At 36.9% G+C, this 23064-nt stretch overlaps 1 protein-coding gene across 4 annotated transcripts in view; it reads left to right on the plus strand.

Annotated features, from left to right (window-relative positions):
- FAM13B (family with sequence similarity 13 member B) overlaps window positions 1-23064 on the plus strand; it is a 44909-nt gene that overhangs the window by 18421 nt on the left and 3424 nt on the right. For 2 of the 4 annotated variants that reach the window (XM_015641606.3, XM_015641607.3), the window contains exons 8-24: window positions 5238-5279; window positions 6300-6455; window positions 8321-8456; window positions 8674-8697; window positions 10979-11046; window positions 11586-11640; window positions 12015-12162; window positions 14662-14727; window positions 15794-16004; window positions 17506-17635; window positions 18101-18182; window positions 18458-18687; window positions 19018-19101; window positions 19899-19994; window positions 22177-22260; window positions 22355-22527; window positions 22942-23043. In XM_015641606.3, the coding sequence (XP_015497092.1) occupies window positions 5238-5279; window positions 6300-6455; window positions 8321-8456; window positions 8674-8697; window positions 10979-11046; window positions 11586-11640; window positions 12015-12162; window positions 14662-14727; window positions 15794-16004; window positions 17506-17635; window positions 18101-18182; window positions 18458-18687; window positions 19018-19101; window positions 19899-19994; window positions 22177-22260; window positions 22355-22527; window positions 22942-23043 (1887 nt within the window). The remainder of the gene's footprint in view (window positions 1-5237; window positions 5280-6299; window positions 6456-8320; window positions 8457-8673; window positions 8698-10978; window positions 11047-11585; window positions 11641-12014; window positions 12163-14661; window positions 14728-15793; window positions 16005-17505; window positions 17636-18100; window positions 18183-18457; window positions 18688-19017; window positions 19102-19898; window positions 19995-22176; window positions 22261-22354; window positions 22528-22941; window positions 23044-23064) is intronic. The other 2 variants (XM_015641609.3, XM_015641608.3) reach the window with 2 other exon arrangements.

Genomic DNA, 23064 nt, shown 5'->3' on the forward strand with positions numbered 1-23064 from the left:
CAAAATCATACTTTGATTTGAGAGCTTATTGGTGCTTGCTTGTAATACACAGATTTATATTTTGCTTGTTTGTAGTATGCAAGGTTTTATTTTTAAGTCTGCTTTACTTGTACTTTGAGTTCACATTCTACAGACAGTGAATTTTACCTCTTCCCCTCTACAGCATGTGTTTGGTATGGGCATTGCATGTAAGAACTTGTAGGGAGGAGTGAGGAGGAATCTGTAGTAAAAATGTGACTAAAAGCAGAAGAAATGCAGGGAAAATCACAAGTAAGTTATGCCTAAGAATAGGTAGTATCAAAAATATGGGTTTTTGGTTGGACTCTGTTCAGCTGCTGGCTGCATACTTCATTCTGCTTCATGACAAGAAGCTATAAAATATCAAATGACAGAATCATGATTTGTTTTGTAATTGAAATTATATTTTAATAGTTAATTATCAGTAATAAAGCTTCTTATTTCTAGTTTGAATTAATTTTACAAGAAGTTTAAGTTTAACTATTCACAGGTATTAGGTTATTCTGGAATGTGTAAACACAGCGGTAGTGACAAACTCAACATGTCTGAGAGTTTAAATTGGGTAGCTTGAAGAGAAACATTTTTACTTGATGTTTAAGGTTAATTAAAATGAATAGGCATTAATTATGGTTGGCATTTTACATAATTTGTGGAGAAGGATAAGGAGGAATCCTTTAGGAGAAGGAGAATTTTGACTGTAAAACCAGAACAATGGCAGGAAACAGTTAAAAACAAAAAAGTGAATGAGAAAGTGCTCTTTAATAAACTTTTAACCACTATAAATATTGTAAATATTTTCCCAAACCTAATGACTTTTATGTACGTGTTTAGTGGCCTTTTTTTGGTCTTAGTTTCTTGATGTGAAGTAAAATAATAATTAAGAAAGCAAATGCTAATGCAGGTTTATTTGGATTATTTATCTTTGTCCTGATATAGAGCCTGTGGCAGCTTATACAGGAAGGAGGAGGAGAAGTAGATCTTAAATGTGATTCTTGCATTTCTTTAAGCTGGGGTTTTTTTGCCTTTTTGCTGTTGTTAGATTCTGGGAATCAAATATCTGTGTATTTTGGTATCTATGAAGAGTACTAAAAGAGATTGTTTACCTTGATTTGTACAATGGGGTATCTGACCTTCCTTCTTGTTATTTGGACTGTAACTTGCTTCTAGTTTTGCTCACTGCCTTTTTTCTCTACTCAATCTGTTTGTTCTTGCTGAAACCTATGACCTTCTTACACTGCATGGTGTTAATTTGACTTTGAGTTAGAGATCTTGTGAGAATGTGAATAATCATTAATGCACTTTGGTTTAGTGACTGCTTGAAAATGGTATTTCTAATAAACCTGTGATCTTTGAGCCCATTACGCAGCAGGGAGCATTTGTTGCTCACGAGTTGGTGATGAGCACGTAAAGGAAACTTGTTCTCCTTTACCAGAAGCCTTTTCCCCATGGCTCTTTCCTTTCTGCTGTCCTGACTTTTGGAGTAAAGAATCACGGACTCAGTCTTGCAGCTGAATTTTAAGACATGCTGTTGAAATAAGTACTTTAGAATCCTTCTCTGTCATTATTCCAAATTTTTCATCCATGAGCCTTGCCAAGAAGCATTTGCTTTAATTGGGCAGTTCATCTTAAATATTGTCAGTCAGAAGACTAATACAAAAATTCTTTGGTTTTGGATTTTTCAAAATTATATGTGTAAAAACTGAGATATGACAGGCATATATATACAATTGTATAAACAGTTTTCTTTGTTTCTACTAAATGCAGTGACAAGGGCAACATCCTCACTACTTCTGTGATATTTTTGTTAACCCTTTTGTGATTTAATTAGCTCTGATCAGAGAGAAGGGTTAATGCTAACACCTGCCAAGGGAGACAAAATGCATGGTATAGCTGACTGAATAGAAGAGCTGCCTACCTTGCTAAAAAATACATTATTATTTTAATGTAGTGCTCTTTTTAGCATCCAAATACTTTTTCCTCTTTCCATCCTGGAAAATCTGTAAACAACACGTTAGCAGAGCTTTCAAGTGTTGATTGGGCAGCTTATTGTCAGGAGTGACCTCATGTTGCAGTCGATTTCTATTTAGACTGCAGGGTTTAGTGCAGCACTCCAGAGGTGCCACTCACAGGCAGCCCCCGGAGCACAGCCAGCAGCATGCACAGCCAGCAGCCCACAGCACGCTTTGCTGGCTTCCAAATGAAGCATTTTTACATGAAGTGCTCTTTGGGGATAGCAAAAATAATCAGAATGGCCTGCAAAGTTCTGCTGCACAGGTAAATATATGAAAGAAAATGTTGTTTTTCTATGATTGCAAGTAAGGCTTTAACTTCAAAATTATGTGAGATTAAACGTGGTTTGGAGATACTAAATGAAATAATAACACAACTGATTATTTAATGGGAAATAAGAATCTGTGTGTGGTCAGGAAATTACCAAGAAAAACTTGGACATGTTTTATCTCCAGTTAATGTATTTTTCTACTCAAGCTACATTTTTACCAGGACCGTTTCTGGATAGGGAGCCAGTGCTGGAGGGATTCTCAGAAGGGAGTTAGCATTATGAAACAAAGATGTTTACCTTTCTGTGTCTTGCTGTGTCATGCTGCATTAAGGCTCTGTCTGGCATTACAAATTGCAGCTTTTAAAAAGTATCCTTGAACTGTAGTGGGAGGGCTCAGAAGTTTAATGAATGGCTTTTCACCTAAGATTGTCACATTTGTTTCACAAAGTGCTTAATTGCTATAATGATTTGTTGAAGATGTAAGATATTCTTCGTGTAGTAAGAGGATTCTTTAGGCTTTGTAATACTGCTGATTTATGCACAGCTTTTGCTGAGTACCTCTAATGCTCCCAAAGGTGTTGAGTAAAAGCAGGGAGAACTAGCCTGTGCTGAGGGTTGAAGGTTACACACTGGGATGGAAAATTTTGTTCTGAACCATGTCTGAAATCATCTGGATTCTTTGGAGATGAGTTTGATTCTCCCTATTCTTGACACATTTCCTCATTGTCTCAAGTGGTAGAATAAAATGATTTCAAGTCATCACAGTTTCCTATAAATAGTGTTTGTACTTGTGCCCTTGACTGAGTTTTTCTTGCTCTGTTTTGCAATTAGGGTGTTGCAGTGTTCTGTGCTCTAATTGCCTCATTTTTTTCCTCCCAATTTGTTCAAGGAGTGACTTTTTTAATAGTAAATCAATTTCAATCTACACAATTGTGTATTTGTACCCTTAGAATACAAGGATACCTTTTATAATGCAACTTCTGTAGAACTTACTGAGATGGATACTTAAAAACTACATTTTTCATATTTTGAAGTATAACTGTATTTTTTTTCCAAGATTGTGCTTCTTTTCTCTTACCTTGTTCATGAAGCTAAATTTGTAGCTTCATATTTTCATTTTTTATTTCAAGTATTGTTAATGTAAAGTATGTTTATCAGAAAACAGACTTCATACAGGTCGTAGGGTTATGCTGAACTTCTGTTCATGGAAATACAAATGAAATGTAAATATCCTAAGCTGCAAACTACCTCCTGCCATTTTTTTGTTTGTAAGAAAAATACAGAATGTCAGCTTGTTCCCCCTCAGCTATTTGATCTGCAGCTTTGAAATCAGTGGCTACAAGATCTGGCTTCTATGTCAGGTTCTAATTTCCCAAGGCTATGTCTGTTTTGAAATAGTAGTTGAGTGCTGCCTGTTCTGTCAATGCATTTGGAATAGACCAGCTTTGGCTTTTCACCAGGCAAACACACAGAAATCATAAGATGAACTTGATTTGTCAGCCAGTTTCCATTTAAAAAAAAAAGGGAAGAAAAGAAATTAAAAGCATCTATGAGCACCTGCTTGTTCACTTGTGCCATATGGGGTTTAAATGCTATGCACTCTGCTCTTGCCCAGTACAAGGTATTGAAGACAAACTGGTATAGTTATTTTTAAATAAATACTTTCACCACTTTCTTCATCAGCTTATGTTTAATTGAAAGCCCTTTATTGCTTGTGTTTCATCCACTTGGAGGAAGGAAAGTCTGCTTGAGGTGATTTTTCTCTCTCTGGTGGTGGAATTACTAATAAACATCATAAGTTCGAACCAAGGTATTCTCTGCTATGTTGAAACTATTCTTGGGTAAACAGAGAGACTGTCTGCATTTTTAGTGCAAGCAAGGCTCATAGCAGTCAAAACTGGTAAGACACCTCACAGAGGTCATAACTTGCTCAGTTCTCCAGGGGAGTGACAAGCTCCCTTGTATTTCAGGGCTTACCTTACGCATTCATGAAAATAATATTTTAAATCAACTTCGGCAACAGTATTGTTGCATGGTAAAGAGTAGAATAAAACCTTTCTCAGCTTTTTGAGCTTGGTTATCTGTAATAGAAAGAAAAAGCCTTTTTTTACCTCCCTCCCTGCCTCCAAGTTAAGCTGAAATTAATACTAACTTTTTTCTGAGTGAGATGTGTGTGTGTGTTGCAACTCATGGCTGTTTATAGTAGATTTCTCATCTTTTATTCTCTACTATCACTTTATCTAAAGTTTTAAATATTCTGTTTATAATAAAATTTAAACCTTATTAATGAAAAATTGTAAAGGGACCACACATATGAATTAACTGATTTCCACCCTCCCACCCCTTCTCAAGGAGTTTAACATTCTAGGCTGAAGTGGCTTTGCCTGGAGATTTCCAGATGCTTTATAAAAGTCAGGCTCCTGTCTCAAAATCTGCCATCTACTTGAAATGTTGTAGCTGTTCTCAGAGAGTTGTTGACCTGTTGAGCATTTGAGAACAAAATTATGCAACAGTGAGAAGAACCTGTGGAGGAAAGAGTTATTTGGAATTTGCTTTAGGCAGCAAGGTTAAAATCTGCATTATTAAGCAAGTGTCAGGAAATGTTTGACTACAAAATGATTAGTATTTCCCATGGGAAAGACCATACATCTGAGAGCTTGGAGTTTCACAACACAACAAATATTGGCTCTTGAGAGACAGAAGTCTGCATTGCTGCTTCTACATCTTTCTGCCTTGTGATGGTGCTCCTTTTAGATTTTGTCATTTAAATAATAAAGTACTGCAAATCAGGGTGTTCCTTACAGGTTTATTCTACTTCTGTTAGCTGCATCATATGCAATATTTAACTGTTTTTTAGGTTGCATTCTGTTGACTTCAAGACTTCTATTTAGTGTGACAAGTTTTTGCATTATGTTAACTTTTTCTTTCTTTATTGCAGTGCTCATATCTCTCCCATAAGTATCTTGCCAGCCTCTGCAGAGTAAGTACAATGAAAATATAAAATGTTTGAATTGTGCTTTTACTAGAACATGCATAGAAGTTATGTAGCCTTTCAAAAAAATGCAGTAGATTTGATTACATTTATGAAGGAACATATTTTAGTATGAGGGATTTCACTGGTGACATTTAACACTACCACAGGAAATACCAAATGCCTGTCAGTGTTGTTGACTGCAGGAGCATGACAGCAGAGTGTGCTTGCATCCAGAATCCAAAACTTTGGTTTTACACTTAGATACATCATAAGTTTTTTACTTAACCTTACAATGGCATTCATATTGTAATTTTAGCACCAGTGATGCTGAGTACAGTTCAGTGGAATTCTTTGTACAAATTTGGAAGAAAAACAAAAGCACAATTTCTGAGTTAAAAGGGGAATAAATAGGTTAAGATTTTTACAGGAGGATTTTTAAAGGTCTCTTGTGTGCTTTAGAGTCCTTTTGTGTATAAGACCTCTTGATGAGCTGCCTGAGAGGCGCTCAGCAGAGTAAGTCTATTTTTAAAGAATACTGTTCTTGATGAAATTTTGGGTATATCCTGTGTCCTTCATCTCGTACTTGCTGATTGTCTCTGCTGTTTGTTGGCTTTTGCCTTTTAAGATGACAGCCCTGTTCAGGAGAGGGTGCAGCCACATAAGTGGAACCTGCTCCAGGGTTGGTTCTGACCTGTTACAGACACAGGATTTTACTATAACATTAATATATAGGCTTTTATAAGTTCTTGTATATAGTTGTTAAAAAATAGGTTAGTTATTGTAATGTGTTGATTACTCTTAAAATACTGTTGATAAACTTCATAATACTTTATGTAAATCATCTGGATTCAAAAATAGTAAGTGTAGTAATTTCCACTGCCATTTTGGAAAAGTTAGTCTCTTTTGCCTTGAAGTACTGCCATCAAAGATTCCTGTCATGTAAAGTTTATCTTGGCCTTTTTGTGTAATCAATCAATGCAAAAGTAGAGTTCTTAATAGGACTTGCCTGTCTCTTTTTCTTTTTAGCATTTTAGAAAGAACAATCAGAGCAGCTGTGGAACAGCATCTTTTCGACCTGCAGAGCAGCTTAGATAACGATCTGAAACATATACAGCAACAACGACTGGGCTGTAACAATGAAACTAAAAATCCCAGTGGGGATGAGGAAGGATCTAACAACCAGTAAGATTTTCTTGTGTCTGTAACGAATTCTCTAGGATTGTGTATCTTAATTCTTCCAAAGAAACCTATCCAAATCCCCCACTTCATCCCAAAAGTTACGACTTTCTGTTGACTTCAGTTTTATCTATTTTAAAATTAATCAACTTCTATCAGATGCCAGTAATCAATAGCTCTTGAAGCAAATATTTTAAATTGATCTTGTAGCTAAAAATGCCATGAAATCTTATCTGCTCTACTGCTGAATTCTGTGCAAGTAGCACAGGAACTTAAATTTACTCAAGTGCTTTCATTCTTATCTCATGGATGTGAGTTACAACAAAATTGTAATGTATTAAAGCTATTTTTCAGTTTCATAACTCTGTCATAGCTACTTTATTGCTCTGGCTGCCAGTGGGAATAAAACAGCCAAAAATGGATAGAATGACCACGGTGGGTCTATTTGCATGGAATTCAACCTTATTTGATCAGATTTTATTTTTTTTTGTAAATGAGGACAGATTCTGAATGTAGTGATTGCCATGGAAGCATTTGGAAGCTGGTACATTTTGGTGCTTCATTAAAAATAAGTAGTCGTGATTAATACCCAGACTTCAAAAACATGTTGTTAAGATTTCAGCACCTAAAATTCTTAGTTGCTGAGAGTGGAATACGTGAACAGAGCCTGAAATACATGAAGTGTTCAGCAACTCAAATGCTCTTTTCTAAATTGTTCAATCTTTAGTGGTTTTAGAAGACAGGAATAAAGTTTGCAGTGGATCATAAAAGTAATAATCATTGCTGGTAATGATCAATTAAATCTGAGTTTTAGTGCTAAAGATTCAATGTCTTTGAAGTAATTTGTAAGTGGGTAATTGCCTCACAGCCCTGTAGCAGCTGAATTCCTTCAGTCCCAGTGTAAGTGCTGTAAAGGTTGGCTGATCTCAGAGGGGGAGGCTCCAAGTGCCATCACTGCCGGTTTGAAACCAGTATCCTCCTCTGGCACAGGAACTATTCCAAATGCTTCTGATCATCATTCCACTGTGGATTAACTGTAAGAGAGGATACATGATATCATTCTTCAAGGGGGTGTCTGGGTTCTTTAAAGCAGCAGTCCGTGAACAAGGCAAATACACAGTTAAATTAAGAACTAAAAATAGCAATGATCCAGTACCAATTTCTTAATACTAAATGGCTGGAATGAAGAAAAGAAGAGTTAAAATGTTAATTTTCAACCCATCCTGTGTATTATCTCTATATCTGATAGAAAAGGAGCTTTCTTTACACAGTTTGGAATTCTTTTTGAGGAGAAGGAAGGCAAAGAAATCAAAGGCTTGTGATGAATGACAGAGTCATGTGGTAATGGGGTGGTGGCACATAAAAAATATATGTGAATACAAATATGGTGTCGATTAGTTTTAATCTGGCTGTAATGTTACATGCCTTAAGTTGAAGTCTTGGCAGATTAAATGTTAGGAATAATGGGATTTCTCACTCAAGTGGAACAGTAGCTATAAACTAACTGGCTGTGGTACTGAGAGGAGTGTATCCACAGCAGTGTCACTGAGTCACTGTAGTTTCAGGATGTCATTGCTTCTGTTGTTTTAATTTCTTAGGTTGGTGTGGTAAGTATGGGGTGTATGCCTGCCCCTTCAGACAAGAACCAAATAAATACATTTTAATATGTCTATCATGTATGGATGTACAAAACATCACATAAGTAATTAATTTTTGTCTACAGGTCAGAATTAATTCTGTTCAAAAAAAAAACCCAAACAAAAAACATCCTGATATTTGATTATGTTTAAGGAAGGGGGAAAAAAGCATTTTCTTTCTACTTTTTTTTTTTCTTTTGAAGGTTTCTAAAGTCTTTCTGTTTGTATCTTTAGGAATGATGTTATTGAAGATAATGACACTGGTAGCAGTGAAAACACAGGAGGCTGCTCTGAAGTATTGGTTTGCACTGATTTAGACAGTGAAGCTATGAAACATGATACTGTAACTGAGGAAGAAGAAAGCATTCAGGTGAGAGGAAGAGTCTCCTGAATCTCAAATCCTTAGTTGCTGCAACTTTAGTGCTCTAGAGATCCAAGTTTCCTCAGAGCTCTGATGACTACATGGTGCTCTTGCTATGTGCATTCAGGTGTCTTCCTTGCTGTGCCACACGCACTGAGAAATTTTTATGTATTTTGGTATAATTTGTTTGTACCCTCTCTGATATTATGCCATTCTTCTTTCACAGATACCAGCCCTTCCTTCTGCTGAGGTAAGTCGGTGTGTGAGGTGGCATAGCACTGGTTAGTACAGCATCTGTGTTAGTAAAGGCTTCCTGAGGAGCAGAAGCTGTAGAGCTGAGATTGCAGCATAGCCCACAATTACCTTGCATGGATCAGGAAGGGGTAGCAGTCACCTTGAGACTTTGCGGCCTCTTGGCTGTGCTTGTGCTAGGAAGGTGTGGTTTATCATTAGCTAATTACAGCCTTTCCTCTCTGTTTCTAGTTCTTCTGTGGTAGGCAGAGATGTCCTGTTCTTTTCAGCACATCTTTATCCCTTCCCTAGTTGATGCAATCAAGGAATTTGTAAAATATGTGCTGACAAAAATGAAATCAAGGGTAATAGTGAAGTGCAAGAGAGGAGAGTATTCATCCACTCTGTATCAAGTAGCACATATGCAGCTGTCAGATAAGCCCTTCTAATGAAAAGAATCAAATCTATAGTTCTTTTTTTTTTTTGCCAACACTTCTGCTGTTAAAAATCTGAATGGTGACTTCTGTGGGTGGAGAGGTTTGTTACATGTTACATGCAGAGAAGTTTCTGCAATGGTTTTCAGCTTTTTGCCTCTGAGCCCATAAATCTTCCTGAGGGTTTCCTGAAAGATAACCAGATAAGCAAGCCTATTGTTAGTAGACTTCAATTAAACTAGAAGAATTTAATGGGTCTTTGAACTTGAAAAGATGGGAATGGATGTCTTAGCATAGTGAAACTGAGTCATCTGGAATCTGTATTTTTATTAAAACAAAATGTTTCTGTAGTGCTTTTCACTATTGTGATGTGTTTTGTTCTTGGACTTCTGTTTACTTTTGGGGATCCCAAATAACTCTCTTCAATCACCTAGCAAGCCAGATTTTCCAGTTGTTCCCACAAACTAGCCTATTGTTTTGGAATCCCATTCTGTAAATTAATTTTCACAGAATGTATTCATTGTCCTGGTTCTTTCCTCATGCTTTAATGCCAAAACTTGTTCTAAAAAAATAATTGGATTGTTATTCTGTAGCACAAAATGTAGGAAACATAGTGTTGGATATAAAGGGGGAACATGATGCTTGGGAGTGCACAGTAGAAATACTTCTGGTGTCACACCTGATGTCATTCTTGGCCTTTTTTGCTTTTTGATAGACTTCTGTCCATGGCTGTCAGTCACAATTTGGCATGAAGTTTTTGGGGTTTTTTTCAATGTTAGTTTTTGCCAACTTCTTAATACACTGTTTCAAATGTTATTAGTTTTCCCTTTTGGGGAGAGGCTGCAGGGAAATGTGGTGATTCTCTTGTGTGGAGGAGTTTGACAGGAGCATGTAGGGTTGTAGGAAAAGAAAGCTCTGCACATGAGTTCTCCTGTTGGCCTGAAATGGAAATAGAAGCAGCTGTTTCCACAGCTCCAGTAAGTGTCACTATGCAAGACTTATACAGCTCATCTCCAGGGTGGAAATTATCTGCTGGAGTATGACAAATGCACTGTAATTAAAAATTGTTTCCCCAAATTGGAATTTGACTTAAGCACTGAAATAATGTCAACAGAAGAATGGTGTTTTTTCTGATAAGGGTGTAAGTTGCTGTAAGCAGCATAAAACTGGCAGTTGTTGATGTGTTTGAACTTTCCTGGTAACTTCATATTATATTCAGACATGTAAAAATAATTTTGTGAGAATTCTTGAAGTCTAAAACCAAATGACATGTTTTATATTTCAAATTTCTTGTATTTCCCCAAATAAGACACTTTTCTGAAGAAATCAAGTACTTTGGCATAAATACTTCCAGTGAACAAAGTGGTGACACAGATTCATCTAAACTTGTTTTGTGAGATGGTGTCATAGAACTGACAGCACTTCTTCATCTCCTTCCAATTCTGTTGCTGCTTTATTTAGTAACAGGGATTAGTAGCTCCTTTAAAAAGTTTGTCAGACTTGTTTCATTTCATGTATGCTGGGCACAACTGTTTTTGAGATTAGGATGTACAAACTGCCATGATTTTAGTCACCCCAAACTTCATGTCACGAGTGACAATTTTAGGTACCACTTTTATTGAAGAAATAATAAAAAATGTTTTGTCTGAAGGTGGAAAGTCATTGCCTGACTTCTGGTGGTTAAAACACCTGGTCACTGGCCTTGCGATGTGAAAATGTCACATAGTTAAAAAGCATGATTTCCATTCCCATACACAAGAAGCTTTTAGTTCTTGAGGGGGTTTTGTGGTCAGAGATGATTATGGAAATGTTTTCTGTTGAGAGAGCTATTCCCAAATGTCTCTGAACATACTTTTTTCCCAACAGACTGCAGACATATTATTGAAACCATGTGATGAAGATGAAGATGTTGATGGAGAAAATAATAGTGAAAGGTTTGTTTTTTTCTGTAGTCATACAAACTTACATGATTAACCTACAGCTTTTTTTTGTGAACAACCCTATGTTCTGGGCAAGAGAAACAGAAGAATAAAAATCTATTCTCTTTAAAATATTTTGGCACATTTTATTGTTTTTAATGATTGAAGAATTAGTGATAGGAACAGTGACTAGCCAGAAAGCTTTGTTAATTTGCAGCTTTATTCAGCACTGATTGAAATTTCAACTTTATTCAGTTGAGTTTTAAAATACTTCCTCTCAATTTGAGAATAAAGGTCTGAACTGTTTTTATTTCCAGCTTTGTTCAAGTCTAGTTGTTTACATGCTATTTGAAAACTTGAACTTGAAATCCAATGCAAGATCAGAGTGTGGAAAAAAAGTAATATAACTTTTATCCCCCCAGAGTTTTAATTATTGCCTTAAGTAAATACATTGTCTAGCTGTTAAAACTGCACGGGGTAAAAAAAATATAAGAGGAATGTATTGTGTTTACTGTCCATTTAAAATAATAATGAGGTCTGTGTCTTCTCTTTAGGGAAAATATTATATTGCTTGATGGCAATGATAGAATATCTTCAGAGGCATTTCTGGTAAGAAATATTTAATTTATATACAGATACACAGTATCTTGTAAGAAACACAAATGTGAAGTAACGTAATAAATTTAACTTTTAATATCTTACCGTGGTTGGTGCTGCAAGGCTTGCAAGACCTTTCTTAGAGAGCTTATGTCACTTCACAAAAACTTAGGGCAGCACAGCAAGTTTATACTTACACATCTCATGTAAGAAAGGTTTTGTAATATAAATAATTGACTGTTGTTGGGGTATCTCTATTTGTAATTCCTTGAGTTTGGGAAGATTTATATTTTTTTCCTTAAAATTTCTAGAAGTGCTCAAACTGATTAAGTACCTGTTTTCCAGCTGCTAAGTAATAATAAAATTGTTCTGTCCTTTAAATACAGGATTCAAGTAGCAAGACTTGTGATCTTAATGCAAACACTGATTCAGAGGTGTTGGGGGATGGCAGTGTTAATGTTGCTGAGGAAGCTCCCGGTGTCCAAGTACCTCATCTGGATCTGAAGAATGTATCTGATGGTGACAAATGGGAAGGTAATTTTCACTCTTTAGCTCACAGTATAGTTAGGGAGGAGTGATAAAGAAAACAATTTACAAAGTAGAAACAGCAGACAGCATGTTCCTGTACATGTGGTAAGATAAACCAAGTCATGACATAGGTCTCATCTTGTTTCAGAACCATCTGCAACTTAATTAAGTACCTTAAAAAAATATAAGGAAAAACTAAAGAAAGAAAGCAAAAAAAGTCCAATTTTCATTCGAGGTGGAATGTTTTATTTTGTTGGGTTTTTTTTTTCTTTGTTATTTTTAAAGATCCATGACCCTGAGTGTTTCATCCAAGTCTTTAAAAACACTTTGTCTAATTATATTATTTACTTAAAATTCTTATTATGTCTTGTTTGGCTTTGTTTTATTAAATGGAAACTATTGAATTAGCTGAATTTGACTTAAAATCACTAACCTGCCAAACACAGCAGTTCATATTTCAGTTTTTCTGAAAAAAATCTGTCAGTTGTTTTGATTTCCATGTCATTGGACAACTTGAAGCAGCTCTAAATTTTCAAATAAAGGCTGAAGTTGCAGATGGATATTTTTCTGTGCCACTTCTCCTTCCACAGTTTGCATTTTAGGAAAAGAAAAATATTTGTAACATTTTTCTCTCAGACAGGATTCCCTATGTTTGTCACCTTATTCTTCACTGGCTTCCAGGGTTAGCAATCCCCTGAGCTTGTGACTTGACTGAATTTCATTGCTCAAATGTCTGGTTATAACTGTTAAGACGTTTGTTTTACTTAAAACAACCATTAGCCCTTTGTAACCAGAGTAAAACACTCTTGTCAATACCTTCTTTTCAAAATACTTCTCTTTTTATGTCTTTATATCATGTTTCCTCTGCCTGGTGTTGATATTTGGAGTCATCACACCTTAAAAAATGCAAGTGATCTAAGCTGCTAAACCACTGTGAGCTGTCACAGTGCAGTGGCCACAGGCCACTCGTTTCTGGTTTGGAAAACTTGCAGTGCAGCTTGATAGATGTAGTGCAGGTAAACTGTGCAGGGACAGGGTTTTAACTTTCAGCAGGCTCTTCCAGAATGACAGCTGTTCCTTGAGATGCCTTTTAAGTGTCACAGTGAAACCTTAGCAAGACACTGGTAACAAGGAATCACTGCCCTCAAGTTGTGGTTTCAGTGTTAGAAATATTAAAATGAGAGAAGAGAAGCTGGAATGTGTGTCCTGTAACAGCTTAGAGCTGTCACACATCAGCACATACAGCTTCATCCTGAAGCTCAAGGGGTGAGAACCACTTGTTAATTTATCACTGCTCTTGACTATCTTGCCTTCATGAGTCCACACTATCCTTTTAACCCTTTTACAAGTAATGAGGTTTGCAACTTGTGATTGGCTTCATTTGTTTTGTTTTATGCAGTATTTGTTGGTTGGTGCTCTTGACCCCTAGCAAACTGCACATTCAGAGTGTGTCATGGCACAGAGAAGTCAAATTGCAGGCACCCAAAGAGACTGAGTCTAGAGTTTCATTCTTGTTGCTCAAGTTAAGAAGAGTCTAAAGCTAAAAAGGCCATAAAAATCCTGCTTACATTTTCAGTCTTTTATTTAGTTTAATTGCTTACTTGCACATTACATTTTATTGCATCCTCTATTTGTGTTAAGATGACTTAATACATAATTCTCAGAAGGTTTGTGGCGTCGGTTTTCATTATTTCCTTAAATCTGCTCATTAAATTGCTTTTGGTTTTACTTCCCCAAATAACTTTATGACCCTTGTTTTGAAAATAAAGCAGCATATCTGTTTATAAATTTATATTATAACTTCCTGGTATTAAATCATGTTCTTTGCAATAGGTCTTATTTCACTGTGAAGTATTTGAATGGTGACTATTCTTCAGTCCTGTTTAGGATGGTTATTAGGAGCTCAGCCTTCCAAGGCACTGCAAGTCCTTGTGGCATTCCATTGAAGTAGAGTGACTTTGTTAAGAAGTCTGTACTAGTCAAAATTCAGTTACAAGATTTGGGTTATTAAAGCTAATCTAATAGAAAACTCAAAGGCCTGTATGCAACAGAGTTCTTGAAAATCAACATCAAATGCTTGCTGGCCCAAGGCAAAAATGCAGAATGGTTGATTTATATTTCTGAATATTTTTTCTGCATTTGCCCTGTTTTTTGGAAATCACCGCCATCTGTAGTATATTTACAAGCTCTGAGCAAAAACTGGAGCTTGTCTTTTGTTCATGTGAGGATGCATGAGTCTCTTATCAAACTGCAGTAAGTCTTTACTATTCCTCTACCAGTTCTTTGTAAACCTTTCCAGTAAAAAGTTCAAATTGGCTGAGGACTGAGCATCCTTACCTGCCATGGGAATTGCTTGGAAGCTGAGAATGCTCGGGGCCTGGTCCAAAAAAATGGGATGTTTTTCCCTGATACTGTATCTTCCTGCTTTACATGTTATGTATAGTTTGTTCTGACTGTGCTGTGTGTTCACTTCAGTATTTTTGCCATTCTTTTTCATTTTATTAGCGCCATGCCCTATCACTTTCCCCCTCATTGATTTCAAAACAATGCATCTGCAGAGAGAAGGGGAGGGTAAGTATGGTTCGCCATACGTTCAGTTATCTGCCTTTTGATAGTTGATGGTTTGCTTTCTAACTAACCCTTCACCTGCTGTCCCTTATATCTTGGGAATATTCTGATCTGCAGTTATTTTGTTGATTCAAAAAGATCCCCTTCTTGAATCTTGTACTGTGCAAACAGGCAAGATCACAGCTGAAAAACAAAAAAAATTCCCAATCATACGTAGTAAATGTGCAGTGGAAAGCAGGTACAAGGGTTATTTTTTTTTAAGGATTACTTTGTGGGTTTTATTGTTGTTCTGCACACTTTGAACCCAGTTTTCAAATTTCTGATTTGAACTAGCAAAAAAACAGGCAACTCTGAAAGGAAAAGGGGGGTGGGATTTTAAATTAAAGGAATTGAAAGGCTATGTCAGCTTTTTTTTTAGGCAGCAAGAAACCCATGTTAAAGAATTATAAGGGATGTTAATAAGGAGCTTTTCATAGGGATTTGAAAAAATTGATTGTTTTGGAATCTCCTTCCTAAAAAATCACCTTCCACAAATTAAGAAATCTCTTTTTCTCAGTGGTGTCAAGATTGATTTTTGTCATAAAACCCAAACCCACTCCTTGAAAAAGACTTAAGCAAATGGGCATTGTACCTAAAGAAGTACTGTCAGACTTACCTTCTTCAAAAACAAGAGGACAACCTTTCAAAGTACATGTCTACATTATAAAAACTATTTTCCACAGAAAAATACTGCAATGGACAATAAACATATTCTTTGTATTTTACATTTATGATATATAATTAAGGCTCTTTTATACTGTTGAACTGCTCAGAAATGCATACTCCCAAGATACACTTTGAAAAAGGGATCCTAGTGTGCATACTTCATTTCAGTACCTTTTTCTTTCAGTTTTATGACAGAATTTGTAGCTTTCTGATGTATTTCACTGTTTTTATTCACTTTGTGTATGACACCACATCCTCTAGAGCATACAAGACTAAGCATTGGGTTCGCATTTTTGTTTCGACTCTTTTTTTATAGTTCTGTTAACAGAAAAGTACCATTTTGTGTCTTTTTTTTATCTTCTAGATCCATTTCCTGCTTTCAAGTCTTGGCAGGAGGACAGTGAATCTGGTGAAGCTCAGCTTTCCCCACAGGCTGGAAGGATGACTAACCATCCATTGGAAGAGGACTGTCATCCCATATTGTCACATCGGAGTTTGGATTTTGGGCAAAGCCAGCGTTTTTTACACGATCCAGAAACATTAGACTCTTCATCCAAAGCACTTTCTTTTGTTAGGTGTGTATTTTAATGCAGTCTGGTAGGCAGGAAGTGTTATTGGCAGGATGAAAATACGGCTGTTTGAGATTGCTGTGGGTTTTCATGATCTGCATGAACTGAAGACCAAGGTCAGACTTGGCATTGTGTGGCCATTTGACTACTCTGCCTGCCCAGGAACTGCTGGAGTGAGTCAGAGCAGAGGTTCAGCTGGGGTGGGATCGTGTCTCTCCAAGTGGCCACTGACAGATGCTGAGGGAAAGAGGATAAAAATAGGACAAGATTGCAGAGCTTTCCCTGGCATTTGGTCAGGGCTTCAGACAAATGGCACTTCCTGGGCTGAAAGTAGTATTTATATCCTTTGTTTACCAGGCTTTGCTAGGCTCTGATCTGTGATTTTATGTAAGCTCTGGCTTTTTTTTCTTGTGTTTTCTTAACCTAGTTTATTAAAGTAGAGTTGTCACTAAATAAGTTGCAGGTTATTTGTATGAACTGGGTAGTGTGACTCTCTAAATCTGTAAGTAACCTGTGACCTATACTGTCTGCTGTTGTTACTGGGAAAGGGATGTTGAGAATTTTCATGCTTGTTAGGGTAGAGATAATCTCATAAAAATGAAAAAACCTGAACCAGGAGATTGGAACAAATTTAGAGTTTCTAGTTGTCTTTCTGGCAGATTTATTGATGGAAAAACATCTTTGTGCAAGTTTTCTCCAATTAGCCACAGAAGATATTTAACAAGTGCTGTTAAAATTTCGTAGAAGACTGATCTGCAGAAAATTACTGATGATAATAGCTCTTCTCCTCTTTCTGAAACAAATAAGGGTCTGTTCTAGTAAATTATTAGATTAGTGTTGCTAATATCTTGAGCTACATAGATGTTACTGGCTGTGTTGAGGGATGTTTCAGGCACCTTGTATAGTAAGTGCTCTGGAAAATTCTTATGCCAGTCTTGAAACAAAACTGCTTTGCAAGAGCAGCAAATGTCAAGGAACTGTGTGAAAGATTACATAAAACCAAAACCACATACTTTAGAATTTAGAATATTAATGAAATTTAAGAAATTTATCAGCAAGACTAACGAATTACGTGGCTACTTTTTGGCTTAAGTATCTCTTAATTTGCCTGAGACAGTTGAGTGAAACTGATTAATTGCTAAGGATTGTTCAGTGGTATTTTCTAGCCTGAGCTTTATTCTGTGCCCAGTACATGACGAACAACAGAGTATATAGTAACTTAGGTAAATAGCCCAGGCATCAGAAAGTTGGCAATTAATGGTACATTACTCTTGAATTTCAAATATGGTTTTTCTGTTATGGGCATTTCTGATGTTAGGGAGACAAAAATTACATCGCATCTTGAAGGCAGCAGCTCAATGCAGTTTGAGTAAATAGCTCTGAAAACTTGAAATTAATGGATTAAGAACTGGAGAAAAAATGAAATTATTCATCTCTTACTTAAATACACATGTTTTTTGCACTCATTTAATTATCTAAATGACATTTTGAAAATGTTTTTAAGCAGAACACGAAGAGCATCCTTTAGCTCAAAAGATGACAAAAGGGAAGACAAGACACCTTATCAGCTTGTCAAGAAATTACAGAAAAAAATAAAGCAATTTGAGGAACAGTTTGAAAAAGAGAAAAACAGTAAGGTAGGTTAGCACTTCTGTCTTTGCTCAGGATAAAGGACTGCATGGGAGGATGGAGTGACTCTTGTTGTTCATCACTGTATAACTGTGTTCACGAATGAGAGTTTTGTTACACACTGCTGTCTGCAAAAGAGAGCAGAGCAACAGCAATATTAAAAAGTGTGCCAGAATGCCAGAGCCAGAGGAGGACAGTGACAGTTCTGCTGTGGGACTTAGGGCATTTTAGATGAGATGTGTGGAAAAGCAGAAGTGTCTTACCAATCTCTGCTTCAGCTGCTGAAGTTGTTTCAGTTTTATTTTCACATGTGATGTCCTTATTTTGGCACTGAGATCTGATCTGAACTGAGTGGCATTCTTGTAACTGTTCACATTCACCATCACAAATATTACTAAATCTTGAAAGAAGTATTTATAAACAAGACCTAGTGTATTTGTTTTAATATATAGTTTTTTTGTACTTTTTTTCAGCCCTCCTATAGTGATATTGCGGCCAATCCAAAAGTTTTAAAATGGATGACTGAACTTACCAAATTGAGAAAGCAAATAAAAGGTAAGAGATTGCTACAGTTTCTCATTCTCTACCAACACAAAGTATCTCCATGACTGAAATGGCTTCTTTGTCAATCAGTAAAATTACACAGCACACAGAAATGTTTCGTTTCTACATTCTGCACTATTCGAAAATCAAATTATTCTTAGGGCTTTAATTCTTTAGGAAAGAAACTTTCCCTATGCAAATTGGTATGTTCCTGTATTTAGAGTTAAACAAACTGAGAGTGTTATTTCTTTTAAACCTTTGGATTGAGCAATTTTTCCCCATTTCAGATGCGAAGCAGAGGAGCTCAGAGGGAGAATTCATACCTCAAACACGTCCACGAAGTAACACTCTTCCAAAAAGCTTTGGTTCCTCTCTTGACCAAGAGGATGAAGAAAATGAAGATGAGATGCGAGTTGTGCAGAAAGAGAAGAAACCCACCAAGGAGGCTACACTTGAACTCATTTTGAAAAGATTAAAGGAAAAACGAGTTGAGAGGTGTTTACCAGAAGATATAAAGGTAAGCATAAGGTTATGGATAGGCTCTTCCTTAGAGAATAAGGGGGAAATAGAGCACTGTCAGACACTTGGGATACCATTTTATCAACTGCAAGATGCCTCTGGCTAACAGCCCTTTGCCATGCCATCATATTTCAGACTCAGTGGGGAAACAAGAACCACATTTTCTTTCTCTATATTTAAATATTTACAAGTATGTGCTGGCAATATCGAACAGCTTTAAATGGAGGAACTGGGTTGTATGATGTGAACTAAGCTAAGTTTGGCTTAGGCATCTGTATAGCGAGTAAAAGTGATTTGTGTTTGATTAAATGCTAATTATTCTTGATAGAAAATGACAAAGGACCATTTGGTAGAAGAGAAAACATCTCTCCAGAAGAGCCTCCTGTATTATGAAAGCCAACATGGACGGCCGGTAATGCTTGGCTTTATTTCAAACTGTGTCCTTGTGTGCACAGACAGCAGTAACTCTCAAGCAATAGTAAGACCAGAATTTAATGCTGGTGTGTGGGGTTCTTCTTTTTCCTTCTCTAAAACACAAAGGTATCTATTGGCCTCCATGTTGCCATCTGAGGAACTTGCTGCACTGACTTCTAAAAAAAAAAAATGTATGTATTAATAGGCCCCCTTTTCAGAAATCAGCAGATTATTGGAGTGTGCAAAGTGATGGGTGTCATTTGGTGCCTTATATGTCTGTGAGGCAAAGAGATGTCTTAAAAATAAACAAGATTATTGAATTTCCTGGGAAAAGCTGGAAATGTTATTCTGGATTTCACAGAAACAGAAATGAAAAGACAGTTCCCACCCCTCTTCTCTACAATTCCATCTTTTTCTTTTTTCCCTTTCATTTCTGTAGAACCATTGTCATTGCCAGGCACACATCTTTTTCCTGAGTTCTTGGTCCCTTTTTTGCCTCTTTTCCATGGATATTTAAAGACAGAGGGTTTGCCTGTGCTGAAGCTCCCCTAATTTATAGGAAGTGTTTAAATCTTCTCCCTGAAAAATTTAGAGCATTAAAGTGAGAGAGAATGAAAAAGCACTCAATTATTCCCTTTTATCTGCATAAATTCCCTTTCATACACACAGTTTAAGGTAGTTTTATATTCCTAGTTGGAATGTTGGTGGCCTGGCAGGAGAAGCACACGGCTTTGTGTTTGCTTGTCTGTGATTGAGTGACCGGTATAATTAATTCTGTGGTTTCTCTGCCTTTAGGTTACTAGAGAAGAAAGACATATTGTGAAGCCACTTTATGACAGATACAGACTTGTAAAACAAATGTTAACTAGAGCAAGCATTACTCCTATTCTTGTGAGTAAAACAAATGCTATTTCTATTTATTTTCCCACTTTTGAACTGCAAGGCTGCCTTTAGAAGAGCTAGTAACACTGTTCTGTGAAACATCTTTCTTGTGGAACATATAAGATACTGTTGTCATTGTACTTGGGGCATTTGATTTACTGCTGAGAACAGAGCACTTCCAAGCTGTCTGTGACCTTGATGGCTCTTGGGAATTAAATGGTTCTCTGTGGAAGTGAGTTGTGCTAACTTGCTATGGCTGAGATGTTCTCAAGTGCCTGTGCTAGGTATGGATCCACAGGACATACTGTACTTCTAGTCCTTCCCAGAATAGTAACACCAGTTGCAGTGCAGGTTGCTGTCAGCAGAGGCTTGAGTGACGGGACTGCCATCACAACCATTTCATTCCTTCATGCTTCCCCGGATAGAAGTTACCAGCAGCAGGTTACCAGCATCTGTACAACATCTGTGCTTTTTCACTGTGTTTTCACTTCATTTCCTTCTGAATTTTCTATCCTCTCTCTGTGGTCTTCTAAGAGAAGAGGAAGAAAAGTTTTCATACTGTGCAAGGAAATCAATGTAACCTTGTTTATAGTACCTGTAAAACAGCTGGGGAGTGACAGCCAGCTGATTTTGTTCTGCATGAGCCATAATCCAAGCCTTGCATGCTGACCCAGACTTTTTGGATGTTGGCTGCTTACCATTTTGGAAGGAAGGGACTGCATAGCTGATGTGAGATAATCTCTTTGCATACAGACAGTTCTTCCCAGACATAGGTAACTGAGCTTACTCAGCAGGAACTTAATCTGCTGTTTACATTGTCACTGACAGTTCTTGGCTCTCCCCTCTAAGCAGGAATGCATTGAGGTACAGGGATCAGGTCAAGATTCTGCATTTCTTGCATACATTTTTTTTTGGTGGCTCCTTTTAAAGAAAAATATGATTTTCATCACAGTCAAGTTTAAGGGCTTTTATATCAGAATCCCTTTCTGCACTCCATAAACCCAGGTTGCTCTTAAGCACTGATGTGTTTCTCTGTGTCTGGTGAATCACAGCTTTCTGGTAGTGCCCTTGATTGATTGAGCTCTGTCCCATCTTTCCCCTCAGAAATCTGACTCTTTAGCTGAGATGGATTTTACATTCTGGGTAGCCTTATGGCCATGCCGTAGTCATTCTGGTTTTTTTGGCTGTGAAATAAAGGGATGGGTGATAGCCCACCAGAAGGATTTTAAATTCAGGAGAGATGTGAGTAACATGATTCCTAATCTCTGGTGCAGGCAACACCTGTAAAATCTTTTTCACAGATCTTTGCTTTTAAAAACTCTAAGAGCTACAAGGAGTTCTCTCTTATTGCCAAGGATTGTTCAGTGATAGCTTCTAAGTAGTCTATATTCAGTGCCAGATATTTCAAGGATGGATATTTAGGTTTGTATGGCAATTGATTCCATATCTCTTACTGTATTCTAGTACACTAATGACATGCATTGAAGCCTGTATGGAAATGTCCAGAGAAGCAGGAGACTATTTTCCTTTCGTGAACTAAAGTTTTTGACACGTCATTGTCTGTGTGGATTTTGTGTTTCACCTTTTTCCTGTCCAGAGGCCATCTGTTGGAATTGCTTCTGCTGTCTGGGGATAAGGGTTGAGCAGGACATTATGGCAGGTGTGCAGCAGGGACCTGGACAGCACAGGGACACCTGTTTTAGGCTGGAGTTCAAAGGACTTTGGGGTGGAAACAGGTAGCTCTGATTTCACACTTCCAACTGCGGGGCTTCAGAATGGTCTGGAAAAACAACTTGGCAGGATTATTCCCAATGGATGCCTCTCAGGAGATAAGTAGCTCTGGCCTCTATAACTGTGCTTTGGTAGGAACAAGAATAAATACTGAATTCAGAGCTGTCATTGCACTTTATTAATCTACAAAACATGGAGAGAGTAAATGCTTTTTATTTTAAATCTGAAAAGGAATATTTCAAAACAAATTATAAGCTACAATATTTATTTCTGTGTCGAGGATACCTTGGGTATCTGAGCTTTTTGGATTGTATGGTTATTTTATTTGTGCTCTGTAAGTATATTTGCAGTCTTTTATTCATCTCAAAGAGGAAATATTGGGTGACTTCAATGTAATTCTGACTTCAAATGGCACTTGATGTCTTACCGTACATTTTGAAACAGATCTCCATTTTTTCAGGGATCACCATCAACCAAGAGGCGGGGGCAGATGTTACAGCCCATTATTGAAGGTGAAACTGCCCATTTTTTTGAAGAAATTAAGGTAGGTACAGTGCATTAAAAAAATATTTCCCAGTATTTGTAACGGGGAAGCAAAATAGATCACATTTGTTTTGAATTTCTGTTTTCACTTTCAGGAAGAAGAGGAGGAAAGTGATGGTTTGTCTACAGACCTGAATGATATCTTAAAAACTGCTGCCCAAACACAGCCTGTTCTAAGCCCAGTTGAAAACTCTGAGTCTGATATTGAAGATGGTCAAGAGAAACTCACCCGGGACCTGAGGCTGTCCAGCACCCGAGCTGCTTCTATGTATGGACAATTAAATGGATAATTTAATTTTAGTAGTTGTAATTATTGTTGTTAGAGTCATGATACTAAATCTGTGATGTTGGAAGGGATTGACATGTTCAGCACTTCTTGGGAAATGTTTGGATTGAATGAGTGTTCTTTGCTCTGACATGTCTGACTAAGATCTTTTTGTACTCAGTGAATTATTTAGTATCTTCTAAACCTTCTTCAGCCTTACTTGAGCTGTGTAGACAGCAGAAAATTTATACCCCTTTATTAACTGCTAGTTTGTTCTCAATATTTCACTTTCAAACTGACAGCATGTTCCTTATGAGCCAGACAAATAAATTATTAGTACAGCTAGCTCAGTTGTTTCTGAGGAATTTAAATTCTATTGTACGGCAAACATATTTTTCTTTCACTTCAAATTTTTAGGCCTGAATTATTGGAGCAACTGTGGAAAGCCAGAGCTGAGAAAAAGAAGCTACGTAAGACATTACGAGAATTTGAAGAGGAGTTTTATCAGCAGAATGGAAGGTTTGTTTAGCACAAAACCAG

The sequence above is a fragment of the Parus major genome, chromosome 13, assembly GCF_001522545.3.
Source record: "Parus major isolate Abel chromosome 13, Parus_major1.1, whole genome shotgun sequence".
NCBI lineage: Eukaryota > Metazoa > Chordata > Aves > Passeriformes > Paridae > Parus > Parus major.